The sequence below is a fragment of the Melanotaenia boesemani genome, chromosome 16 (genome assembly GCF_017639745.1).
Source record: "Melanotaenia boesemani isolate fMelBoe1 chromosome 16, fMelBoe1.pri, whole genome shotgun sequence".
Lineage (NCBI taxonomy): Eukaryota > Metazoa > Chordata > Actinopteri > Atheriniformes > Melanotaeniidae > Melanotaenia > Melanotaenia boesemani.
Window position 1 is genome coordinate 11928237 of NC_055697.1, and position 24841 is coordinate 11953077.

Sequence of the window (24841 nt, forward strand, 5' to 3'; positions counted from 1 at the left end):
TTTTTTAACTAAAAACAAAATGGTGCATGAAGCTTAGCATGAAAGATACTCTATATTTATTCTATATAACATGACAAATATTTGTCTACCTTCCTATTCTGATCTCACATGTGTGAAAGTCTTCTGTGTATGCATGTTGAATGTGAGCTGCCAGGCATTTATGCCTCCCACATGGGCTGCAACACATTCAAACACATCTAAAATTAGAGAGCTAAATAGTAATATGCAATCTTTAGTTCCATTTCAGAAAGAAATTAAATTTTAAAATGATTGCTTTGGTTCTAATGTGAAGTTTAATTTGACTGACATCAGCAAGAACATGAAATAACACATTTAATATCATTTTAGCACATTATTACCTGTTGTGACTTGTGCTTTCATTTGAACCTCAGTGACAAGATGAATGCAGACACCACATAGAACTAAGCTATTTAGCATGTCATGCTAGGCAAATATTACTTCAACAAATGCTTTATATTTGTATTTGGGTATGCCACAGAAAAACTAAATCTTAATTGAAACAAACTATAATCCATCATTCATTGCTGACCTTTTCAAATGTTGGCTGAAACTGTTAACCTAATTGTGCTGAGAAATTACCAGATGCCCTGAGGGTGAGCACACACAACAAAGAAAAAAAATATCTTCAGCTGACAGTCTAACATGTTTGATTTGCATGAATGTGAGAGTTAAGTTACAGATAGGGCTTTTCCATTAACCCAGTTGAAACCAAAATATGAAGTGCTTATCCAAGCCAAACCTTGATGACATTCATTTCTACCACTGCCTGACAGCGGGGAAACTATGGCTCTGTTTGTTGGCAGGACTAACAGAAAAGTGACAATCTTTGCTTCGCCTTGGTAGCTTTAACTCATTTAAGTCTGTGCTGGAAACTAGTTTTTTAACTTCGTAGTTTCTTTGTTTTATGTCTGCATAACTGAGTTTCTACTTCACTTAAAACCTGGGAAACCTCCCCTTAAGCCCCTTTTGTTTTCTAAAAGGTAAAGCCTAAAGCCAAAAGTCTTCAGTTAAAGAGATTTTCTTTCCAACTTGAAATATTATTCCTGAACGACAGTATTGTGCAAAAGACTCGAACCACCGCTTCTTTTTTATATTTTCCTTCAGATAGTTTAGTAAAAAAAAAACAAAAAAAACTGCAGTTGCCTAACAGTGTATGAATAAATGAACACTGCCTCAAACCTTTGCACATGATTGCACCTAAAAACATCTGGCTTTTAGTCCAGGCTTTTGTTTTCTCACTGACATCACCATAAATCATTATATTTGCACAATGCCTATCTAGTGCCTCAAACAAGGGTTGAGCACCTGCCTGCAAAGAATTATTTTTGACCAATTAACTAATAAATCAAAGCAGACTAAACATTTCAGTTAGCTTCTCCATAAAGAGAGGAGATAAAATAGTACATTCAGACAGAAACAGACAATGGAAGTAGCAGTGGTAGTTGTAATACATGAGTTAATTTATGTACTAATAAATTAATATATTATGGGCTCTTTAACCTTTCGGTTTTTGCAAATCATATTTCCCCATAACTTATAAATTGTTTTGATGAACGCAGCCGTGAGCAAAGTGTCAGTTCTGAAGGCACATCATATCATGGATGATGTTTCTATACAACTTTTTTGTTTGTTTTATGGACCATTCTCAGTGGCGTCACACTATTCATTTATGTCGTCATGTTGGGTGGCAAAAAGCGAGCTGGGAGCTCGCTTTTTTTTCGATGCTGAACTTGGCGTGCTGGGGCGACTGCGGGGGGCTCTGGCTGGGGCTTTCTCTGGTCTTTGTGGTGGGGCGGTTTGGGTTTGTGCTCCAGGATTGTTGCTGATCGCCTGGGTCTCTGGGCCACCTTAGTCTGCCTCTAGTCTCCACAGAAACAAGTTTGCATTTACATGATCACACTCATCTCTGTTCACTCCTCGTATACTCTGCATGCTGACACAGTCCCAGAGTTGTCCAGTGGGTTTATACGCTAAGAGCTACTTTTGTTTTTTTTTAATGTGTGTGTTTATGGCATGGTTGTGATACATGTTTCTATTTTATTTGATTTATTTATTCATTTTTGTTGTTGTTGTTGTTGTTGTCTTGGTTATTTTTTTATGAACTCCTGATGGCTGTCAGTTTTGTTTTCCAATAAAAGCCATAGGAAATTCTTTGTCGTGTTTCTGTGCAGGTGTAGCAGTTGGTTGTGTTAGTCTGGAGTGAAGGGTTGGTGCCTTCTATCTTCTATCTTTGACTCCTCTTTCTTCTTTCCTTTTAACATGTCTTCACTGTTCTCCTTTATTTCCTTTATTTCCCCTCTAGTCAGGTCCCATACCCATAAAGTTTCCCTTGGCAAAGTACATTTGTTCAGCACAACACAGCAGCCAGACCACAATTCTGCTGCTACCATGCTGGACAGGAAAGTAAAAAAAAAAAAAAATAAAATAAAATAAAATAAAATAAACGCTATTCTGATGTAAAGAAGCAACAGTACGGCTCTACATAATAAACAACAAACTCTGGTTTACCCATTTAGGGGCATTATTATTATTTTATAACCACAAAATCCCATATTTGAAAGAAAAATTCAAAAATTACTAATTTTATTAACAGTATAGGTGGCTTTCTTCACAATTATGTAATACTATGTTGTTTACAGCTCAAGAAACACATTTTAGGGCACACTAACCTTTTAAAGAGGTTTTAATGCTATTTTTTTTTTCTATGTTAATGTTAGTTTATCTATTCAGCTGCCCAAGAGAACTAAAACACCCTACCACAATACAAAAAGAAATATATAAAACAAAGAAAAGCAAAATCTTTTTTTTTCTTTACTCCCATCTGCTACAATTTGAAACTCAATTTTTATTCAGACATCATATTATCCTGATTAGTGTCATTTTGTTTGTATTGCTGATAATAAAACTGGAAAAGGTCACATTTTAACCTACTGGGGTTGTGCTAAAGCTTTGGAGAAATCATGAGAAATTAGCTGTGAGAAGGTTAAACTATCCACTCCCATCTCAGCAGTAGGTAATTAGTGTAAATGAATAAATGTAGGTGGTTGCAACATACACTGAAATCAAATTGCTGTGAAAAATGTAAATGTTAATGTGGTGTCAGAGATTAAACTGAAAGAAGGGGAAGGGAAGCGGTCTGGGGTAGGAAAAAGGATTAAGAGTCAGCTTTGAGGGGCTTTTCCCATGTGCTCCACCGAAGCATATCTCAATTTTTTGCTTTCTACAGGTTTCTATAGGGAGTGTTTTCACTCAGTTCAGAGAACCCAATCTCCTCTCTGACCTTCTCCTGCCCAGCGGTCTCTCCTGATTAACACTTACACACTGCAGGCACACACAAACAACAGAGCAACTTCAGAATTTCATGTTATAGTATTTGGATCCTTGGACTGCATCCCCAGTGGACTAATCTGCAAAATGACCACAATGTTTGAAGCACATTTCTCAAAAATTGATCATTAAACGTTTCTGTTTAAATTAATAGTGGTCTTGTTGATCTTGCATTAAATAACATATCTTTTAACATTACTATATGTTTAAATGTTATTTGTCATTCTTTTATAAATAAGATAGGTATGATCTGGTAAACTGAGCACATCTTTGTTTTCTAAGGAAAATACGGAGACATTTGTGCATTCTCAATAAAAGAAACCTCATTACAAACTATCTCCATATCTTTTTCCATTTGTCTGCCCCCGCTCTCTGTTCTCCATGTGCCTATGTGTGCCTGGTCAGCACTCTGCTCCTCTGGGGCTTTTTCAGTGCAGCTTGAACATGCATGGAGTCTGTTTAAATATTCATCTGCATATTTATCACAATCTGAGACAGTACAAGTATTATTGCATGACGCCGTTCTAATATGCTTAAGCAGATGCAGCAGGCTGTACATTAAGATGTCTGGTTGTCTTGTGTAAATACACAGATTTCTGCATCTGCATGGGTTGCAGACATGTTAAATCATATCACAGGATGAACCATATGGTCAGCCTTTTCAGCACCAGAGGGACTCCCACCAACACTGTAACAGCTTTGTCAACACCTATGGCTCCATATTTCAGGCGCAGCAAAGTCTGGTACATTCTGCAGGAATAAGCATCTGTGTTCCTCACAAGTCTGAGAACATGCACGTTTTAGCTTTTTATCTCTAAATAGCTGATTCTATAAGACAAGTCCCATCTGACTGACTGCCATTATGCAAATCAGTGAAATCATCTGCTGATGTGATGTTTGGTTGGAATGGGAGCTGCATAATTTAAACTCTGTCACTGATTCAAGTATTTTGAATTTAGCATCTGAGTGATGATGCGGCTGAGTCTGTGAAAGTGAGAATGAGGTCAAGATTACTGTGAAACTCAGTGTTGAGCTGCAAGAGGTCCAGGATGTAAGAACCATGAAGATACATAAATACAACATAGAAATATTTCACAAGAAGGCTGTGATAAAACTTATCAAAATCTTGATATTCACAAAACTGAATCACAAATCACCAATGAGCTGACATCTTTGGAACTACATGTGCCACAGATGTTGTGGCATCAACCTTTCACTTGTCACGACCAGACAATAACTGACTTCCAGGGCAGATATTTTGGCTTGAGATAATTGTTTTATAAACTATCTAAATAAAAACTACAGAGAACTAAATGTTGTGGCTACCTTAAAATAATTCCAACTCCTCTCTTAACAATGTTTCTTGAAATGCTTGACAAGCAAAATAAAATTTCTGAGACCTGAAAACATCAGAGACAACTCATACCTCCCTGCAAAAGTGTCAACACATTCCTGGATATATCTGCAGTTGCATTAAAATGATACTAAAGTGAACACTTTTGAATCTAAGCAGAGCCTGAATATCAATTTGAAAAATAATTTTGAGCTTCAAACTGGAACTGTCAAAAACTTCTGGTGAATATTTTAAGGGCTCTCCATGAGCGTACACTATAAGACTTGCACAGGTTACTGCACAGTAGCTCCTCAGAACCCACACTTACTCTGAATAACATCTCCTTGAGGAAATGTCAAGGAAAACTGTTGTAGTTTGACATAAAACCTCATGGAAACAGATGATTTAGTTTTTAAACTACACAGCTTTATAAGATTCTCCAAGAAGTCTGCAAAAGAGACACGCTGTGCCCAGACAAAGCAAGTTCATATAAATAGCACATTTCATGTACAGGACAATTTAAAGTGTGACGTATAAAACACTGATGCAGAGGAAGCATTATTAAGTAAATAACATAAAGCAAAACAAAATCATAATACATTGCAAAATAATATAAAATAATTAAATTAAAACAATTAAAAGTCAATTAAAACAGCCTGGATACGTTAAAAGACGTTTCTATATTAAATAATAACGGATCATTTTAATCTTTAGAGACTTCAATACATGAAAATGATTCCTTTAAAAGGGTGTGTTTTTCAGGATTTGTGTAAAGTGTTTTTTGTTTTTTGTTTTTTTTCTCCTTTTCTTTTCAAGTATCCTCAGTTCTCAAACAACTTTCCCATCCCACTGAGTAATAGCCTGACTACTGTAATGGTTTACCAGAGAAACTCATTGTGGTTGAGAAAACTGAAACTATAAATCTTTCTCTATTACCTCTCTAAAGTCCTACCATATTAGCTGTCCCTTCTGGGACAGAAGGTAGTCCAGCCTTCTCTCCTTCTCAGGGGCGGTAAAGGTGAAGGATTCTAGGGGCCCACGACTGACAGGGGACACAGAAGGGCCCTCAATGCAATTGTAATACTAACAAAATTATCTAATAATCAATGATAAACCTACAATCACGCAAACATTTTAGTTACATGCATTGTTATCGCTAAGTTTCTTTGTTTTTGGAAACATTTCTGAACACCCCCCCCCCCCCCCACCCCCCCCTATATTTCCCTTAAATGGTTCAGTCCACCTGCTCCTTCAGCTGCGGTGCCGCAACAGACAGCGAGTGGATGGTAAGACAGCAGAATGCCTCAAAAATCGGGAAGTTTAAAAAGAAAAGAAAAAAGCTGAGACTGGAGAGAGAACAGAGGGGTGGACAGTACATCACCCAGTTCTTACAGAGGCAAGGTGGGTCAGTTAGTTCGTCTGATGGAAAGCTGTGGAAAATCAGCTTGTTGTCTCTTCTAAACTTTGTTCATATAAGCTAGCTCACTTTGCTCCCATATTAGCTCATATTTCTGAAGAAAACTCTGATTTTTTATTCATTTCACTGTTGTTTTAATCAAATAATCAAGGCAAGCAAATGATTAGCAAGCTGCTCTGCTAAAAACAAATCAGGCATGTTACGAACAGACATGAGAGCAGCCGAAGACGTCCAGGGAGCAGCTGAGCATTGAATTAATTGATTATTGTGGAGAAAAAAACATTATATAATAGAAAAAAATAGTTCTGAATTATTAATAGTAAATAAAAATAGTTTGTATTTATTTTAGACTGATTTGAATGGTTCTCGGCTATCACTGTAATGTTAGGTTAGGTCAGTATTGGGACTCATCCTCCTGCTTTGCAGTAGGAACAGAGCACATTTCTAGTGCAGCAGACTGGGTGACTGCTTTTAATCCAATCAGAGAAATATTTAAATTTTCTAGATATCAGCAGATTAACTTGCAACAACCATACAGCATCATATATGATTCCCCACTAATCTAATGCTTCACCTGTGAGTCTACAGATCTGGTGATAAATTAGACTTCACGTGTTGCTACATGAGAGAAACAATGACGTGGAGTATTGGTAGTCAGTCCCTTGACATTGTTGGTGAAATCACTAAAAGCACCTTTAAGTAAAACAAAATCGCGGGAAGCCACCAGAAATAATGATTGTGATGCTATTACACATGACATTACATCGTTGGAGATACTATATAATAGAACAGCTGGATAGAATAGAAAGCTGGACTTTAAGGACTTGATAAGTGATCTTTCCAGGGAGAAAGCTCCACGCTGGGTTCATGGTGAAAAAGGCTGAACAAGGCCAGTGATTGTGAATGACATTGCAAGAGCTTGACTCAGCAATAGTTCACCTTTGATATCTTTATTACACAAAGTTCTACCTTTTAAAATGTGATTATTTAATTTTAAAGATGGCTCTCAGCCATTGTTTTGCTGTAAATCTCCACAGTGGTTTGCTTGTGACCATATTACACTCAGTTCATATAATACAATAAACCATGTGAGGTTCGGCTACTTTTTGTTTCTGAGCCTAATTTATTTTACCATTTACTTCCGATTTAATGATGATAATGTTCGCAATACAATAAATCATAAAAAATGAGTGGCCATTTTGTTTTTGATGGTGTTTTAGTTGGGATTTGATTTGTTTCTCCACAGATTATAAATGCATTTCATTTTCATGGAAGAGGTTATTTTGTATTAGTAATTTGTTTTGTAATTATCATGAGATAATTAATTGTTTAAGTATTTAAATGAAGAGAGAGGGGTTTTTAAATATGAAGTATCTGTGTTGCAGCAAATAACTGAATCTAAATTAACTTTATTGTATTTTCAGTGCTTCCCCTGCCAAGTAGCCTGTCATGTTTTTCTTTTCATTTATTTTAATTTAATTTCTTTTAATGCTATTTTGATGATCAAAATATCCATACATTTTCTTGAACAAAGTTCGGAAAGTTCTGTGTGCTGCTTACCTCAACATAGAAGAGATTATCTAGTTTCGCTCATGTAAATGGGTTTTGAACTCTTCCAAAAAAATCAAGTTTGATCAAATTTAAAAAAGAAATAGACTTACTTTAAAATTAAATGCCTATACCAACCATAGATAAAGCTTCAAACCTCAGTATGTGAACACATCCCCACCAAAAGCTACAACCATTTCACAGGAAATGTTGCGTGTAAATTCATCCCGTGTGCTCCTAATGCTTTCTGCAACATGGACAGCTGCACAGTTTCTTCTCAGCTTCTTAGTGCACAGCAATTAGCTCCCACGAGTCTGAAATGTAGTGACTTGTGACAAAGCATGTGTGGCAGGTAAAGTTAATCTGTGGTTAAACTAGGTGCTTTTTTTTTTTTTTTTTTTTGCCAATGGTTGTGGGCATCAGTTAAAAGCTATGTTTAAAAGGTAGGTCTTGAGCCTCTTTACAAAAACATCTACTCTCTTCAGCCCTGAGGTTCTCTGACAGACTGTTCCACGGTCAAGGGCTATAATGATGGAAAGAGGCCTTGCCAAAGTTTTAGTTCTCACTTTAGTAATAATTAAAGGGCCAAAACCAGGTTTCATAATTTAAGAGCAGGTCCAATAAATAAAGAGGCCAAAGACCATTAAGACATTTGTAAACAACATCTATCTATCTATCTATCTATCTATCTATCTATCTATCTATCTATCTATCTATCTATCTATCTACACACACACACACACATATTTTTTAATTTCATTTTCGTTTCATTCTCTGTACCGTTTAGTCCATTAAGGGTCGCGGGTAACTCAAACCTACTCACATATATACATACATATCCATTTATACACACACACACACACACACACACACACATGTATATATATATATATATATATATATATATATATATATAGAATAGAAATACTTTATTAATCCCTTCAGAGAGCCCTCAGGGAAATTTGGGATTATATATATATATATATATTACAGTAAAGATGTAATGTTTAAGTACAATTACACAGCCAGTTTATTATTAAGTCAGTGACCTAGAAAAACATTTACATTTTGAGGAGCAGCCTTGGGGTCGCTTACTTGAGAAATACCCCAAAAGACCCAACAGCCCACCCAGTAGGCTTTCCCCTATATTTTGAACCTTCTGGATCACCAGATCCAGAACATCAACATGATCTGGGTCAAACAATGTCAAATAATACCATTATTTTATTTATTTATTTACTTATTGATTGATTGATTGATTGATTGATTGATTGATTGATTGCCAATGATTCTGGGTGTTATCTGATGATAGTAAAGAATCCTTAAGAAATTCCTGGAGCCAAAATGTAATCACTTTTTCCTTTATTCAGTTTCAGCCCTTTCTTGAGAATTTAATGAAAATCTGTCCATAACTTTTTGAGTTATAAAAAAATGAACAGAAGCAGAAGAATGAATGCAGAATAAGCTTTGGCTATGCTCCAGCAAATGAATGAGAAAGACTCAGATGGGGGAGAATTGATCAGCTCCTTTTACTACAATAGGACCAAGTTAGAAGTAGACATCCTTGACAAGATGCTGAGGCAGTATTCATCTGGAGCTGCCCTGAATACATAGGTTGTCTACTGGAGCTGCATCGATGCCAGAATGACCCACGTTCATTATTGTAAAGTGATCCCACATGATAATTAATTAAATACTTATTTATTGAAGCCTTGCCTACTTCCAAATGATAATAAAAAAAGAATAAAATGAAACAAAATTGTCACCTTTGTCATTGTTATGCTGCATCAGCTGCATCTGGATTTTTTGAGTCAATTGTTCCTTATTCCATTTTGGAAATTTCCTGAAAATTTAATCAAAATCTGACCATTACTTTCTGAGTTATGTTGCTAACAGACAGACAGAACAGTCATTTAGCAGACACTTTTATCCAGAGCAACTTACAGTGGTTAGGCAGTAGCGTTAAGGGTCTTACCTAAGGACCCATATTCATCCCCTGGGGGAATTGAACCCTGGTCTCCTGCATGGGAGATGGCTGCTCTGCCAACTGAACTATCCAGAAAGACAGACAGATAGACAGACAGTGTATTTTCATACAATATGCGAAACATATAAAACTCATGTTGACTGTGTTTTATATGACAGCAGAGAGAGGGCGAAAAGTGAGCAGAAAGTGTGTGGGAGTCAGAGTGTGAGCATGTGGTGGGCCAGGGTTATAAGGTCATCTCTACACTGTCATTACTGTGTCCACACACTCCACAACAGCGCACACACACAAACACAAGCAGCTGCTTGATAGATGTATATAGATAGACTGATTAGGAGACACATGTAGGCTACGTGGACATAGGAATGCACCTATGTTGAAGTGGTTGTTCTTGTGCATGTTATCCAGAGCTTCTTACACTTCCTACACTTTCTGATTATTCTGTGCTTTCCCGGCAAGTAAAATTACCCTCATATATCTTCTGAGTGTGACATATTGATTGTAAGCCAAAGGAAAGGCTATCATCTCATCTATGCTGTTGTTGCCTTTTCTGGTCAGTTAAAGTGTGTTAGGCTATTTGTTGGCCGAGATACTGTTAAAAATTTAAAGTTGATAATAGATCATTGTATTTTTCTGATGATCTGTTTTTCCTGCCATCTTTAAAAATGCAAAGAAGGCTAAATCTGAGAACCCTGGCAAAATTAATGCCACAGGAGGGGGATGTAAACTACAAGGCAGGGAAAATGGAGAAACAGTGAGGTGTCAGAAAGAGAATTTGGATAAACCACAAGTCTCATAAACAGACATTATCTTGTATATGGGTATTTATTTTCACATGCATACACACACAAATACTCAGTTCCTGTGATTGACTGCCAGCTTTCTCCAAGACCCCGCTGACTAACAGCTCTCTCTTTTAGGACTTCTAAGCCTCATGTCTGGGCAGACGCCATCACTTCCACCCCTTCCACCTGTCAGGTGCCCTTGCACACTTTAATGGTGGCAGCAGAGAGGGAGGGCTGCCAGGAAGGTGTGTGTGTGTGTGTGTGTGTGTGTGTGTATGTGTGGTTGGGGGCAGTAGACAAGCTACTGGATCCTGTCCCTGCCTCCATGTGCCAGCCCTGCATGACAGTTCATTTCGCAGCCTCCTTTCTCCTCTACTGTGCTCAGCCAAGCCTCTCAGCAGGTGTCTCTCTGCAGAACAGTTCTGTCACCACACAGGCTTGCATCTCTGCTCAAACTTAGAATGGCAAGCAGCCACCTCCACAGCATAACTAATGACCTCAGCATTCAGAGAGTTTTGCAGAAAATGTAATTAAATCTCACAACCAAACTGCATAAATTTATTACAGTTAACAGGGTTAGAAATAAATAAATAAAAAAACACCTATCTCTACTACCATGGAACTGCAAATTGATGTCTTCCAGGACTAAATTTGAAATAATTTGCAATTTTGGGGGAAAATTTAGGAAGATATAGTAGAAAAAAATATGATGACTATAATTGAATTAGCTGATTATTTCTGCTGTCTTGGCTTTTTCTAGCTTTTACGCATGGTCTGCACTCCACCTGCAGTTACACATGAGGGGGCCCTGGTATAACTACTTTGAAGATAAAGGTATTTCATTGCATACTATCATCAAGAAGCAATCAACAAAGGCACAGCTGGACTTCTGCTGCTTTCAAACCTCACCTTTTGTTTATACACCGAGGCTGAAGTATTGCAGAGCCTTGGAATATGAGGGTGATGTTTAAACGGTGTACTCACTTCACAGTATAAACTTACTTAATATACTCATTCTTAAACGGGTGACTACTACATATATGTTAATCAGTCGCTATATCATGATATCATGATGATTATGTGCATTTTGTACATGCATTTTTTTTTTTTTTTTTTTTTTTTTGCATGTTTCTTTAAAATGATTGTACACATAAATATAGAAAAAAAAACTACTAAGAACTACTGGCCCTTGTTAAACACATTGTTAATTGCTGTACTGATACAGTTACACTAATGTTTTACTTTTCTGTGAACATGAGTGACTATCTGCTGACAAAGTGTGAGACAAAGGTGATGTTGATGCTGTGACAACACCATCATTACTTCCTCCCCTCACTCCCACCTCTAAATGTGTGAATAACAAGATTCCACTTTGTGCTGATGAATGGAGGGAAATGTAATTAAGCCATTTAGGGTGATATATAGTGACATCCTATTTATCAAATACTGAACACAGCTGCTAGACCATGATGTTTGATAAATCACAAAACTGATTCATGTGTGTTTTTCGTCAACATGTATCACATTTACATCTTTAACATTAACATTTTAATTTAAGTGAGTAGGACTGACACTATTTTTTGATATAATAACAAATATCAACACAACAACAAAAGGCATTTTCTCTTATAATCATTATTGTTTTTATGTCTGCATAATACTTTTTTCTGGTGTTGCTTGTGGATGTGGTTACCAGGGCAACATCTCTAGTGGCCTGCAATTTTAGAGTATGGTGCCCTGTAATTCTGGCTCTATGTTGCCATAGCAAATTTTTCTGTTCTACAGCACACACTGTATCAGGGGACTTTGTGGGCTAATGCTCCTCAGTGCAGCAAACAGTGAGACAGTTAATTAGGGTTTATGGAAAAATCAATATTTGTGACGCTGGTTCAAGGAAGACTTTCTTTATTAAATAAATGTACCTATTCCTGCTCTTTTTGTCAATTTTGTTTTCCCTATTACAAATATACAGTATACTGTACATACAGACAAACTCTATTTGATAGCACTAACAGTGCTATTTAAGATTACATGAGTAACACCAGCAAAGTGCTGCATAAAACACAGAGTTTCTCATAAAAATGTGACAGCATTTTATATTTCATACCACACTCATTAAAAAGTTATTCAATGACATTTAAGAGAATACTGTGCATAGGCTCAAGCATACAAGAAAATCAAATCAAACTGTATACATTATACATTGTGTAAAAAGTGCATGATATCCATGGCTCCATGTACTCTACTGAAGCAATGACAGTAAAATAAATGCAAGTACATCTTTGGAAGTTTTTTTTTTCTTAAGAGCAGAGCAGTTTTGTATTACTATACTGCAAAGAAATGATTAAAGACACAGAAATGTGAGTAAATTGAATTATGTTGCGTGTTTTAAGTATTGTAAGAATTGTTTACATATGAGATTTTTTCTTGCTATGAATCTTCTGTAATCTGCAGGAAGTATTCCCAGGTTAAATCAAAATTCTCAAGTGAATAATGAACTGCAAATTTACTGTTTGCATGAATACATGACATACTAATTTAAAAAAAACATAATCCTTGCATGATGCATGAATTAAGCTAATTCAGCCCTTAAAAAGAGCATGTAAATTTACACTGTCCTTTAGAATGATACCCTAGCCTGTATTTACTGAAATGTATGTTGAATGCTGTGGCTTCAGGTAAGGGAAAGAGGAGAAGCAAAGCTGTGGATGAATATATCATTCTTATGGGGCATGGCTGTCACTTTAATTGAGACGTAGCCTTATTGCATATTCAAGTACATGCTGCACTAGGATGCATCAGCCAATCATGAATGCTGTCTGCCGCCATTGGTTGAGCTCTGGAGAGAGCTCTAAACTGTGCTGAGAGGGGGTGGAGAGGCAGGGGCTCTCTATCTCCTCGGCTCTCTCCCATTCAACCTCTGTAGTCAGCAGAACGAGTGGCTGAGCAGAGCAACACAGCATCCACAGCTACAGCATCCTGCAGATGACTCTGCTCTATGGATGAGAGGAAGGGAGAAAAGAGCCTGTGTTGAAAAGAACACGATAGACTCTCAGATGAAGAAAGGCAGAGAGGATAAGAAAAGCACAGAGGGAATAAGAGTGCAAAATAAAAGGAAGTGAGTAAATGCCGCTGCCTGAGGACCACTGCAGCTATACTAAATCTGGAGCTGTCAGGGCAACCCTCAAAAAGCCAGTGAGTGAGAGAGGCAAGGGAGCACGGAAGAAAAGAAGTGACTTGAAGAGCTGATCTCATCACTCTGGACAAGCAAGAATGGGAACCCCGGGAGCCTCTCCGTCAGCAGATCAAACTTCACACAGGAATAACGTCTTCAGATCATCAGTCTAAACCTGCTTCTTCAGAGGAGCGATAAAGCAGAGTAGAGGTATATCCTGATAGGTCCTGGAAGGTTGTACAAACCTTTTACAGGATCTCCAACTGCTGCGCCACTCAGCACAGTTTAAGTCCCTACTGTCCTCTTCCCTCATCAGTTCTCCATCACACCTGCCTGATCCTGGTGGATGTCTTCTCTGCATGTCCTCTCACTGCTCAGCAGTTGAACACACTCATGGTGGATGCCAAGGGAAGGAACATGAAATGTCTGACTTTCTTCTTAATGCTACCCGAATCTGTGAAAAGCAAGTCAAGCAAAAGCTCCAAGAAAGGGAATGTCAGTGGCAGCTCCAAGCTGCCCCCAGTCTGTTATGAGATAATCACTCTCAGGAGCAAGAAAAAGAAGAAGATGGCAGCGGATATTTTTCCCACCAAAAAGCCGGCATCCACCACCACGGTGCAACAGTATCAACAGCAGAACCTCAACAACAACAACACCATACAGAACTGTAACTGGCAGGGACTCTACTCCACAATAAGAGAAAGGTAAGTCAAACTAGAAAGCATTTTGCTGCACATCTAATTCTTTCTGATGATACAGAAACAGTTTCCACTCGTGTTACACTGAGAGAATAAATAATTACTAATTTTGTGTTTGAAATTTCTGCTCAAGCGAAACAGAGATCAATTTTAATTGCAGATTATCTGTGCAAAGCCACAAATTTCTTAAATATTTCACAAACAAAAAAAAAAAAAAAATCTTTTTTTTTTTTTGGTGCCTTTACTCTTAATATAAAATTGTAAATGATTTAATAAAATTGGTGATGATCTCTCTGCCCTGCCCTAAATCTGTTGGGGGACCCTCTGTTTACAACCTCTCCTGCTCCTGCAGACTTCACTGCTCTGACATAACAGAAAGCTGACAGGCAGTAGGTGTGTTTAATATGCACAACAGGCGTGATCTGTACAAAAAGCTAAATATTTATCTTGGCCTATCAGTAAAATGCACCAGCTGTCCAGAGCATAATGTGTGCTTCCTGACCTGGCTTTGTTGTCTCTCCAGAACATCATGGGGCTGTTTACCCACCCCTGTGACATGTTCTACTACTCAATTATATATGAACACAGCTTCATTGTTGGTCCCATTCTTTCACAATGGGGATTTTTCATTGAGTTCATTGTTTTGTTTCCTTATCTTTATGTAGAAAGAAGAAATAATTGAGACACAAGGCAATGATGTGTGTTAGTGTGAGACTTTAACAGTTCATATCTAGCAATTACGATCAATTATGTTTATGACATTATAGCAAATATTGCAAACACCGAATGAAAATTCCAGTTAATTTAATATACATGCACTGACCCACCTAAACTTCCTCTAATTTATCTTATTTCCCATCTCTTTTTTTCTTTTAGAAATTCAGTTATGTTCAACAATGAATTGATGGCAGACGTTCACTTTGTCATGGGTCAACCTGGACGGACACAGCGGCTGCCAGGACACCGAGTAAGAATTTATCAACCAATGAAATCACAGTTTCAGACAAGGAAATGAATAAACATGGGATCGGGCAGGCTGGCCCATTGTTGTTCATATCATGCAAACATAAAGATAATCTTTCTCAGTGCTTGCAGGAACTGAAGTCCTTTGTGCTCCGTTCTCACTTCCGTACCATGTGTCTTTTCGAGACAGTCCTCAATTATTTATGTAAATGAGGCTGAAGGAGAGTGAGCGACAGAGGAAAGGGTATCCTTCTCAGCAGTCATCTCACACATAATGCATCGCCTTTGTCGCTGCTTTTCAGAAACTGCTCTGCAATTAACTAACTTTTAATCCTACACAGCTGACAGCACGCAGTTACAATGATAAGACACCGAGTTAGCTGCATTCAACTTTTGTACTCATTTACTTGATTGGCATTTGAATTTTTAGTTTAAAAGATGCCATTATACTAATATAAATAACACTGATTATTATAATTGTCCACATTCATCCTACTTTTATCTTCTGTAACCTGAAGGTTGTTTTGTCGATTTCTTTGTTTCATCCACCCTTTGACCTTATTGCTTTTTCAAGATGTTCACATAAATGATTAAGCTCTACTTGGCCAAGACCATGTGCCTCATCTAATAGCATTTTATTCCTACACTATTTGAACATCATGATATTATTAACATAAATCTGGTAAGTGATTTTACAGCCTTTAATTTGGCCCCAGTTATCTATTCAATGCCCACGAGCGGAAACCAGCTCTGCATGTGTTTTCTTTTTTCTTTTGTTCTTTATATGGGACCTGAATTAATTATATATGAGTGGTAGCTGCAATGCACTTTGTGCATTTAGAGAAAGCATTTATAGATGGACACTGAGGAGGGCTTGACTGCACTTTATGCTGAGACATTATTCCCAATGGGATTTAGATCTGTTTAATTCAGCTATCTTCAAAATGTCCAGTTGGAAGGAAATATATAAATACATTGTGATTTAAGTTAGTTGTCTAGTCATTATTTACTTCCAGGGGGCAGGAAAAAGTTTAATGCTTAAATATTGCTTGAAACCTGCATGTCAGTCAATCTGCTTCATGACAGAAGAAACCACCCTCACAACAAACAACTTTATTTTCATTTGGCTTCCTTGCAATTTACATAAACGTATTACAGAAAATTGTTTCCACTCATATTCACAAACACAAATTTGTGCCACATGGACACACACAGATCAAAAACCTGAGTAGATCAACAGAATTTGTGCCTTCTCCACGATGCTGATTAAAAGCAGCATAAAGTGCTCATTACTAAAAAATATTAGTAGCATTGTGTTGCATCTGATTTCATCATAAACTCACATAAATCATTTCAGTAAACTGAACTTTTGCTGCAGTCTGTTCAATGAATTGAAATTTGCCTTCCCATCCCCAGGAGACTAGTAGCTGGCTAAGCACCACTGTAAAACCAGTGGGTAAAATAGAACCACAGTTCAATCCTTCAATAATCAGTATAATTTGTATTTTTTGTGTTTATTTTACGTGTATGTTTGACATCCTCCAACCACTCAGTGGGTGACTTGATTCGCAGATCTTCCATGTTTACTTGTTCAGTTTGACATGACTCTGTGTGAGACTGATAATATGTGCTCATCGGCATCTGATTGTTTAGCAGTGTACACATAGAGACTTGCAAACATAGGACAAGAAGCCCCTTAATAAGTTTAACATGCATTTAACAGGTCTCCTTAGGGTCAAGATGACATAATCTATTCATAAGATTATGTCATTCATAAGTAGGTGATTGTGACAGAATGAGAACTATTTCTGTATTTTTTATATTTTTTATAAATTTCACCACATTTATAATTATTTAAACCTCTGACTCCCTCCAATTAAACTTATCAGCAGGAATGCATTTAGTTGCCATCACAGAGGTCAAACTCCTCTTGTAACTTCTAACTCTCAGCATGCCTCTATTGGGATTTTGAACTGTTTCTCTTCTGCTACATTATCCAGGGCTTTTGTTGCCTTCTGATACACCACCATCAATTCATCTATCTGTTTGTGGTTGAGGCACAAAAGCTTGGACCAGTTTTTACCTGAACTGTTAGCTATGGCGTTAGCTTGGTTTTCAGGTGTGATGACAGTTAAGATGGTGACTCTCTTCACTGACCCTACACACTGGTTTTATGTTGATTTATCTGACTGGAAAGACCTGCCCTTTACCAACTGGCTTCTATGAAAAATTTAAAAGATTGGTTATGAAACAAGTCTACTGACATATCAGACGTCTCTGAAGTTGAAGGCATGAAAACAATGCCAAATTTTGTAGTGGCATAGGTAGGGTCTAAGACCTAAACCCCTTTCAAACTGAATCCCCAGTTTGAAAGGGGTCTCCCCAGTGGAGACAACAAAAAGACTAGCAATGATATTGACTGCTGTAATTGCAATTAACTGCTTTCCTACTGATTACTGAGAATAGGTGTGCATCATTTTGTATTTTGACATAAAAACACACTAAAGATAAATACGTTGATTAAAAAATAATTTTGTACTTAACTATATATTTTTTCTAGACGTTCCTCCATGTTGTGTGGGTTTGTTTGAAATAAACCTATGTTTTCATTTTTCTTGGTCACTATGTTTTTCTCCTTCTTTCAACAGTATGTGTTGGCTGTGGGTAGCTCAGTTTTTCACGCCATGTTTTATGGTGAACTTGCTGAGAACAAGGATGAAATCCATATTCCAGATGTGGAACCAGCAGCATTTCTGGCAATGCTTAAGTAAGGATTCTCTGCTTAAACATTTGTCATATAGGCTCTTTTAATCTATTTTTTTCTTTCTTTCTTTCTTTTTTGGAATACTTAACGTCCAGCTATGTAATAACATATCAAGTTTGATCTAAATAAATAACCTAGATGCAATGATGGCAGTGCTATGATACTGTAAAGTTAATCAGTTTCAGATAAAAGCTTAAACTTTAGTGTTTTCTGTCGTCTTTATTATGTGTTGTGGTCTTTTGCAGTATATTCACCATCTGTCATGTTGCTTGTCAATTCTGTTGTGTGAGAAAGCTGAGAATGTCATGTTTACATCAACAGGTACATTTACTGTGACGAAATTGACCTGACTGCTGACACTGTGTTGGCCACTCTTTATGCTGCCAAGAAGTACATAGTCCCTCACCTGGCACGTGCCTGCGTCAACTTCCTGGAGACGAGCCTTAGTGCCAAAAATGCCTGTGTGTTACTCTCCCAGAGCTGCCTGTTTGAGGAGCCAGAGCTGACGCAGCGTTGCTGGGAGGTGATTGATGCCCAAGCTGAGCTGGCGTTACGTTCGGAAGGCTTTTGCGACATTGATGCCCAGACCCTGGAGAGTATCCTACAGCGAGAGACACTCAATGCTAAAGAGATAGTGGTGTTTGAGGCTGCGCTTAACTGGGCTGAGGCAGAGTGCCAGAGACAGGAGCTCACTTCTTCAACTGACAACAAGCGTAAGGTTTTGGGAAAGGCCATGTACCTGATACGTATCCCTGCAATGGCTCTGGATGACTTTGCCAATGGAGCAGCCCAGTCTGGCGTGTTGACACTTAATGAGACTAATGACATCTTCCTGTGGTACACAGCAGCCAAGAAGCCTGAACTGGAGTTTGTCAGTCAGCCTAGAAAGGGCCTGACACCACAGCGTTGCCACAGATTCCAGTCTTGTGCCTACCGGAGCAATCAGTGGCGCTATAGGGGCCGCTGTGACAGTATACAGTTCGCTGTTGACAAGAGAGTATTCATTGCTGGGTTCGGCCTGTATGGATCCAGTTGTGGCTCAGCAGAGTACAGTGCCAAGATAGAGCTGAAACGCCAAGGCATACTGCTGGGGCAGAACCTCAGCAAATACTTCTCAGACGGATCCAGTAATACCTTCCCAGTATGGTTTGAGTATCCAGTCCAAATTGAGCCTGACACATTCTACACTGCCAGTGTAGTTCTCGATGGGAACGAGTTAAGCTACTTTGGACAAGAAGGAATGACAGAGGTACAGTGTGGGAAAGTCACATTTCAGTTCCAGTGTTCCTCAGACAGCACCAATGGCACCGGGGTGCAGGGAGGGCAGATTCCTGAACTTATCTTCTATGCTTGACAATAGCTGTGCACATTATTGGACTGACTTTCAGTGCACTTATTGAAAAAAAGAAAAAATATATCACTTTGTGCATACTGTCACTTGTTATTTATTTTTGTCACAGCTAGATCTCAGACCTATGTGTGGTTTTGATTTTCAGTAAATGGTCCACTTAAGTAGGACCTGTTGACATTTCAAGATGTTCTTTTATCCCAAAAAATGGATTAACTGTCCTTAAGTCCTAAAATAAGTAATACAAAAAGATATCTTGCACCAGATGTGGATGTAAATATAAATATATGTAAATTCTGAAATGTATACGATGCCGCAGCTGTGGCCAATGCTGTCTGTAAAGATATCTTATATAATGAAAATGCTACCGTATGTTTATTATTTCTATGCTTGCATAGAGTGCACATAAATAGCAGCAATAGATCACACTTATGCTTTGATCATTTCATGACGAGTCAGTCTGGACTATCAACATCATAGTAGAAGTAAAGAAGGCTGTATGATGAAAACACTTTCTTATTGTAGTATGTAGTCATTTTTTCCAACTGGTTTGTTGAATCTAGACCAGTAACAACCCACTAATAGAGGGCTTAAAGACTTAGATTAGGGAGCACTACATATGCTGAGTCACATAACTTCTCCAGTAACATGTTGCTCTGTACTTGCACTCATTTCAGTGAGGTCTTATTAAAGACATATTTATTATGTTTACAGTAAAATCGGGACTGAGAATCATAATCATTCATCACATGTTAAGTAGCGTTATCTATCTATATGTGTTTCCACTGCATTTCTCATAAACTAGTTCCTTTTTATCTGAAATGTACCACTAATTGTCCTGGCTCCTGGGTTCTGTTTACAGTAAAAAGATCAAGGATTGATTCAGTGTTAGAAGCTGCTTTGTATCTTATGGACTTTTATTTCTCTCTGTTAACAACCCTGTGTGTTCTGAAATGTGGAGCACTCCCTCCCAATGTGATCCAATGGTACCAACATTTACAAAAGCATACTGTATATGCTACACAGTTGCACTGATGTCGGTTTGTGAATGAGTTATTTTGGTTTACTTGCTTGTTTTAATGAGGCTTTTTGTTCAGTTTTTTCTTTTTTCTTAATTTTCTGTGAGACTTAATATTCTTTCTGGTGTAGGTTGAACATCTAAAGTCTTGTCTGCTGACAGCAATGGATGGTTGAACTGGTGTTCATGTCCTGTGTTTACGTGCTGGAAGACCAACGAATGTGTATGGTTGTTAATAATGCAAATAAACAAAGCAAGTGGTATATGTTGATTGTGCATCCCATCTGTAAAAAATGATAAGGCTTCATACTACTGTGTGTCAGAAATTGGGAGATGTCGCCCTTCTGTGCTGCAGTGATTTACAATGCCAGTCTGAACTGTCTGTGACTGATGGCCCCTGTCTTCATGCCACTTTTACTCCCTGTTTTTTATGTCAAACACAAACTCTCTTCTGCATCCTATTTACACCTCCCACCTTCCTAAAATAAACTAAAAAATAAAACTAAATTATTTAAAAGTGCAACCACTTCAGGCAGGGAATATGGCAATACTTATCCTCAACCTTGAATTTTTACTGCAGTCACAAAAAATGCTTGAAAAGACCATCAGAAGTTTTAAAGTTTCCACATTCAGAGGGAAAATATTACAATGTGTTGAATTTCAACAGTCTTCTGGCTGCTTTACCCACAATTGATCTTAAGGGGCTAATTTGAGACTGATTAATTTATTAATATTATTATTATTATTATTTTAAAGACAGTCTCAAAAGATAATTTCTAACTTTCTCCATCCTTCACTGATGAAAAAAAGGTAATTGACTATAAATTACAAAACCTATGCAAGGGATGAAATTCAAACGTTAAACACAGACTGGCTAAAAACATTACAAAAAATACTATTCTCAGTTTCTGTGATTGCACGACATGGTAAAAATCCAAAAACGATGACTCACACTGCATCCTGAGACAAACTATCTTTTATATTTATATTGCTCTGATCTCATCAATTATCCCTCCCGGGAGTGTATGACATGTACTTAATTACAAAATGTACTCAATAACACTGAAAAGATGTTTGACATTGCCAATGAGCATTGAGCCATGATAAATTGAACTCAGTATGTTAGGGGAGATCCCATTAATTTGCTTCATACTGATTTTTCATGAATGTGGCACTAATCTAAACACCATCATTAATTGCACTGGAGGTGGCAAAGGACTACAATAAGCCAGGTGTTAGCTCTCAGTAGACACACAAACACACACATGCACACATACATGGACATGATTTCACAGAAAACTGTGCAGTTTCAGTGCAGTTTTGATTTGGTTTATCAATTAAAACAATTCAAAAACAGCCAGTTGTTATTATCTATAAAAGCATAAAATAAAACCCATGTCCACTAAAATGACATTTTAAAGGTGTTTGTCACCATTAGCTTAGTAAAACAGCTGCTAGAGGGTCCTTGTTCACTGTCAGAGATGTGGTGGGAACAACTTTGCTCTTCATGTACTGCATTACCAAGAGTGTAAATTGAATCACTAGCAGAACCTCAGTCCACGGTTGCTCTGGGAGATTTAATTACCAACAATTCAAGGAACAGATGTCCCTAAAGCCTCTAAAATATAAATCTATCAGGCTCATTATTAGTCTGTCCTAAAAGAAATGCTTATTTTATGTAAGGTGATTATTACTTTTATTCTAAACCATTTCAAAAAGCAAATTAAAAGAAATGTAAGTGAATCTTGTGGGGTTTAGAATGAAATGCATGGTTAGGAGTCTAATTATAATTATTTTACCAGTCAAGAAATGGAAGGAAAGAAAAAGTTAATTATTTGTGTTATCCTTTACTACAGATAGTTTAAATACTAGATGTTTCTGTATCTGCCATGAACAACTTTGGGAAATATTTCTAACTGAAATTAAATGTACTTTCAGCTTTAAAACTGCTTGTCAGAGTATATGAAAAGATTACATGAAGGAAGTCATAATTAATCACAAATAGGACTTTGAATTCTTAATTTGACATAGATAAGCTCTGGATAAGCTAGACAGATAGCATATATAAGCTTCCCCTCACTAAATATTTAGCAAGGAAAGAGAAAAGGGAAAATGGACTTGGTGGATATTGACTCAGACTGGGCACATATTGCCCAAGAACATCTCACTGAGGGTTTAATTACTGTTCAGCTCAAATTAAGGATAAAAAGATTCAGCCCAGCTTGATGGAAGACTGTGGATTACTGCTGATCAACATTCTTAAGATGCTCTAAGGTTGACTTCAAGAGTGGTTACAGCAGTGAACAGAACCAAAAGATCTTGTGATATTAGAAGGATGGTGAGTCCTTCACTGACTACTTGGTATCATTGTGGCATGAATGGATAGATGGAAATGTCTACTAAATCTACGCAACAATATAAATACTGCACATCTTGGACAGAAGAAGAAAGACACCATTTTCCAACATGTGACTGCAACCCACATCAGCCTGTTTGCTGCAGGCAATCACTCAGTGATATCCTGATAATTTCTATCCCAGCAAAATGTCAATGAATTAATAATGGCCAATGAGAGGAGGGAAATACAGCTGTGAGTTTCAAGAATTCATCAAAGAAAATAATTCAAAATACATTTTTTAATTCAACAAACCTCAAGGGAAATATACTTCTCCCCCTATCTACCTTTAAACCATATGTTAACATTTACCCATTTGAAAGTGGAGTTTGCATTTTACAATATACCGGTGAATTCTAAGTGCAAAAAACTCCCCGGTAAGTCTTATGAGAGCCTGTGGCAAGGTCTGCTGGAGGTTATGATGAATTGCTTGAAAAGCTGACAAATTTAAAGGGTGTCTGGGTTTCCCACCACCCTCAATGCACTAACCACAGTCTAGTGGCTGCAAGTAAAGCAGTGAAGCAGACATGAGGCAGGGTGTGAGAGCAGAGGCTGACACAGGGATATATGACAAATCTTCAATGACTAGTATTCAGGTAGTCAGTCCCTTGATGATAATCACAGGCAATTAATCACACATAAGAATGGCAAAAGGCCACAAAATTCAGATTTAAGGTGCAGTTTGAGATTTTAAAAAAATAAAGACAGGTGTTTAGTAACTGCTGACAGCTGCTGTCACTGCTTTGTCATCCCCATAACACTTGCAAAACACAAGAGACATTATTCCAAATAATCTACCATCTCATAGCATTTGCTGCTGGTCACATGTAATTGCACAGCAGGGCTGAAGCTGCATTTGTGTTTCATTTATCTTTTTATTCATTCATCGCCACCAGATCCAGCAAAATCATTTCAACAGACTGGGACAGTGAGAGGCAAGCTTTTATGTTAGATTAGCCTGTTTATAGCAATGCTGCTCTGCTCCAGTTGGATCAATATGGCTTGGATTTCTGGAGGTAAGTGCTGCATGTATCAGGTGAATTATGATTACTGAAAAGAGTTGAAATACACTTTCGGTGGACAATGGGAGCTGCAGAGCCTATTCAAAACAGGAAAAAATACAGACAACATAGTAAAGGATTATCTGACACACACTGGAAGTGAATTATTTCACCCCGAGTTGTGCAGCGGTAAATACCCAGTTTACATAACTATGTTTTTGTCCTGAAATACAATCCCAGAAGGTATATGAATGCTGCAGTCAGGCAAAAAAGAATAGTCTTTTTACATGCAGTGTGAGCTAAATTTGTTGGTGATGCATTATGCTAATCAACCTATTTATTCCCATGACTATGGATTCATATGCCTGTCACCCACAGCCATTACAGCGAGGCTTGATCAAAACCTTGAATGCTGGCAGCTTCCTACAGCAAAAGGTGATGAGGCCTGAGCATGCTACTTTTTGTTTGTACTCCAGAGCCTTTATTCAAACTGAAGCCTGTCCTCTAAGGCAGCTCCATGGCTTTGATAGTATGGAGAAAGCGGGCCCTTCTCTCCCCAGGGTCTGATATAATGAGAATGAGCTTACTAAACATGATCTGCAGCTCTCTCAAATAAGCTACTTGAAACAGCTCGAGTCTGAAACAGCACAACAAACAGCCCTGATTCATTTGTACACATGCTCTCGCTCTGTCTTTCTCTGGGCAATGAATGGGGGAGGATGGTGTGGTGGGGGGTTAATGCATTTTAATCTGGGAGAGAGTGGAGATGGAGCTAGCCCACAGGAGTCTCACTTTGTATACTTTTATTTAGAACTCACTGAAGAAAATCTGGCTTTACAGTTTAATTATTTCCTGCTGGCACAAAGAAAATGTGAAGTAAATTATGTTTAATGGTTGTAATCATGGTTTGCATTTGAATGCACATTAATGGAAATGTGCTTAACTGTTTCTAAATTCAGCCATTATCAGCTAAATCTTATCGCTTATGCAGCAGCAAGTCTGGTAATCAAGAGAGGCATTATACTGGATTCAAGGTATTTCTTTTGTCAACCAAATCAGAA

The 24841-nt window shown here is 37.7% G+C and overlaps 1 protein-coding gene across 1 annotated transcript; it reads left to right on the forward strand.

Annotated features, from left to right (window-relative positions):
* Nucleotides 1-13328: 13328 nt before the first annotated feature.
* Nucleotides 13329-20647, forward strand: btbd3b (BTB (POZ) domain containing 3b). Its single transcript, XM_042011198.1, has 4 exons — nt 13329-14297; nt 15168-15258; nt 17903-18021; nt 18340-20647. Exons 1-4 carry the CDS (start codon nt 13987-13989, stop codon nt 19370-19372), a joined length of 1554 nt encoding a protein of 517 aa, XP_041867132.1. The 5' UTR covers nt 13329-13986; the 3' UTR covers nt 19373-20647.
* The last annotated feature ends 4194 nt before the right edge of the window (nt 20648-24841 follow it).

Bases quoted from the DNA above. Each gene is read 5' to 3' on its own strand.
- btbd3b (XM_042011198.1), top strand. From the start codon at position 13,987: ATGGTGGATGCCAAGGGAAGGAACATGAAATGTCTGACTTTCTTCTTA. The intron at 14,298-15,167 runs GTAAGTCAAACT...TTTTTCTTTTAG, and splicing joins TACTCCACAATAAGAGAAAG to AAATTCAGTTATGTTCAACA. The intron at 15,259-17,902 runs GTAAGAATTTAT...TTCTTTCAACAG, and splicing joins AGCGGCTGCCAGGACACCGA to TATGTGTTGGCTGTGGGTAG.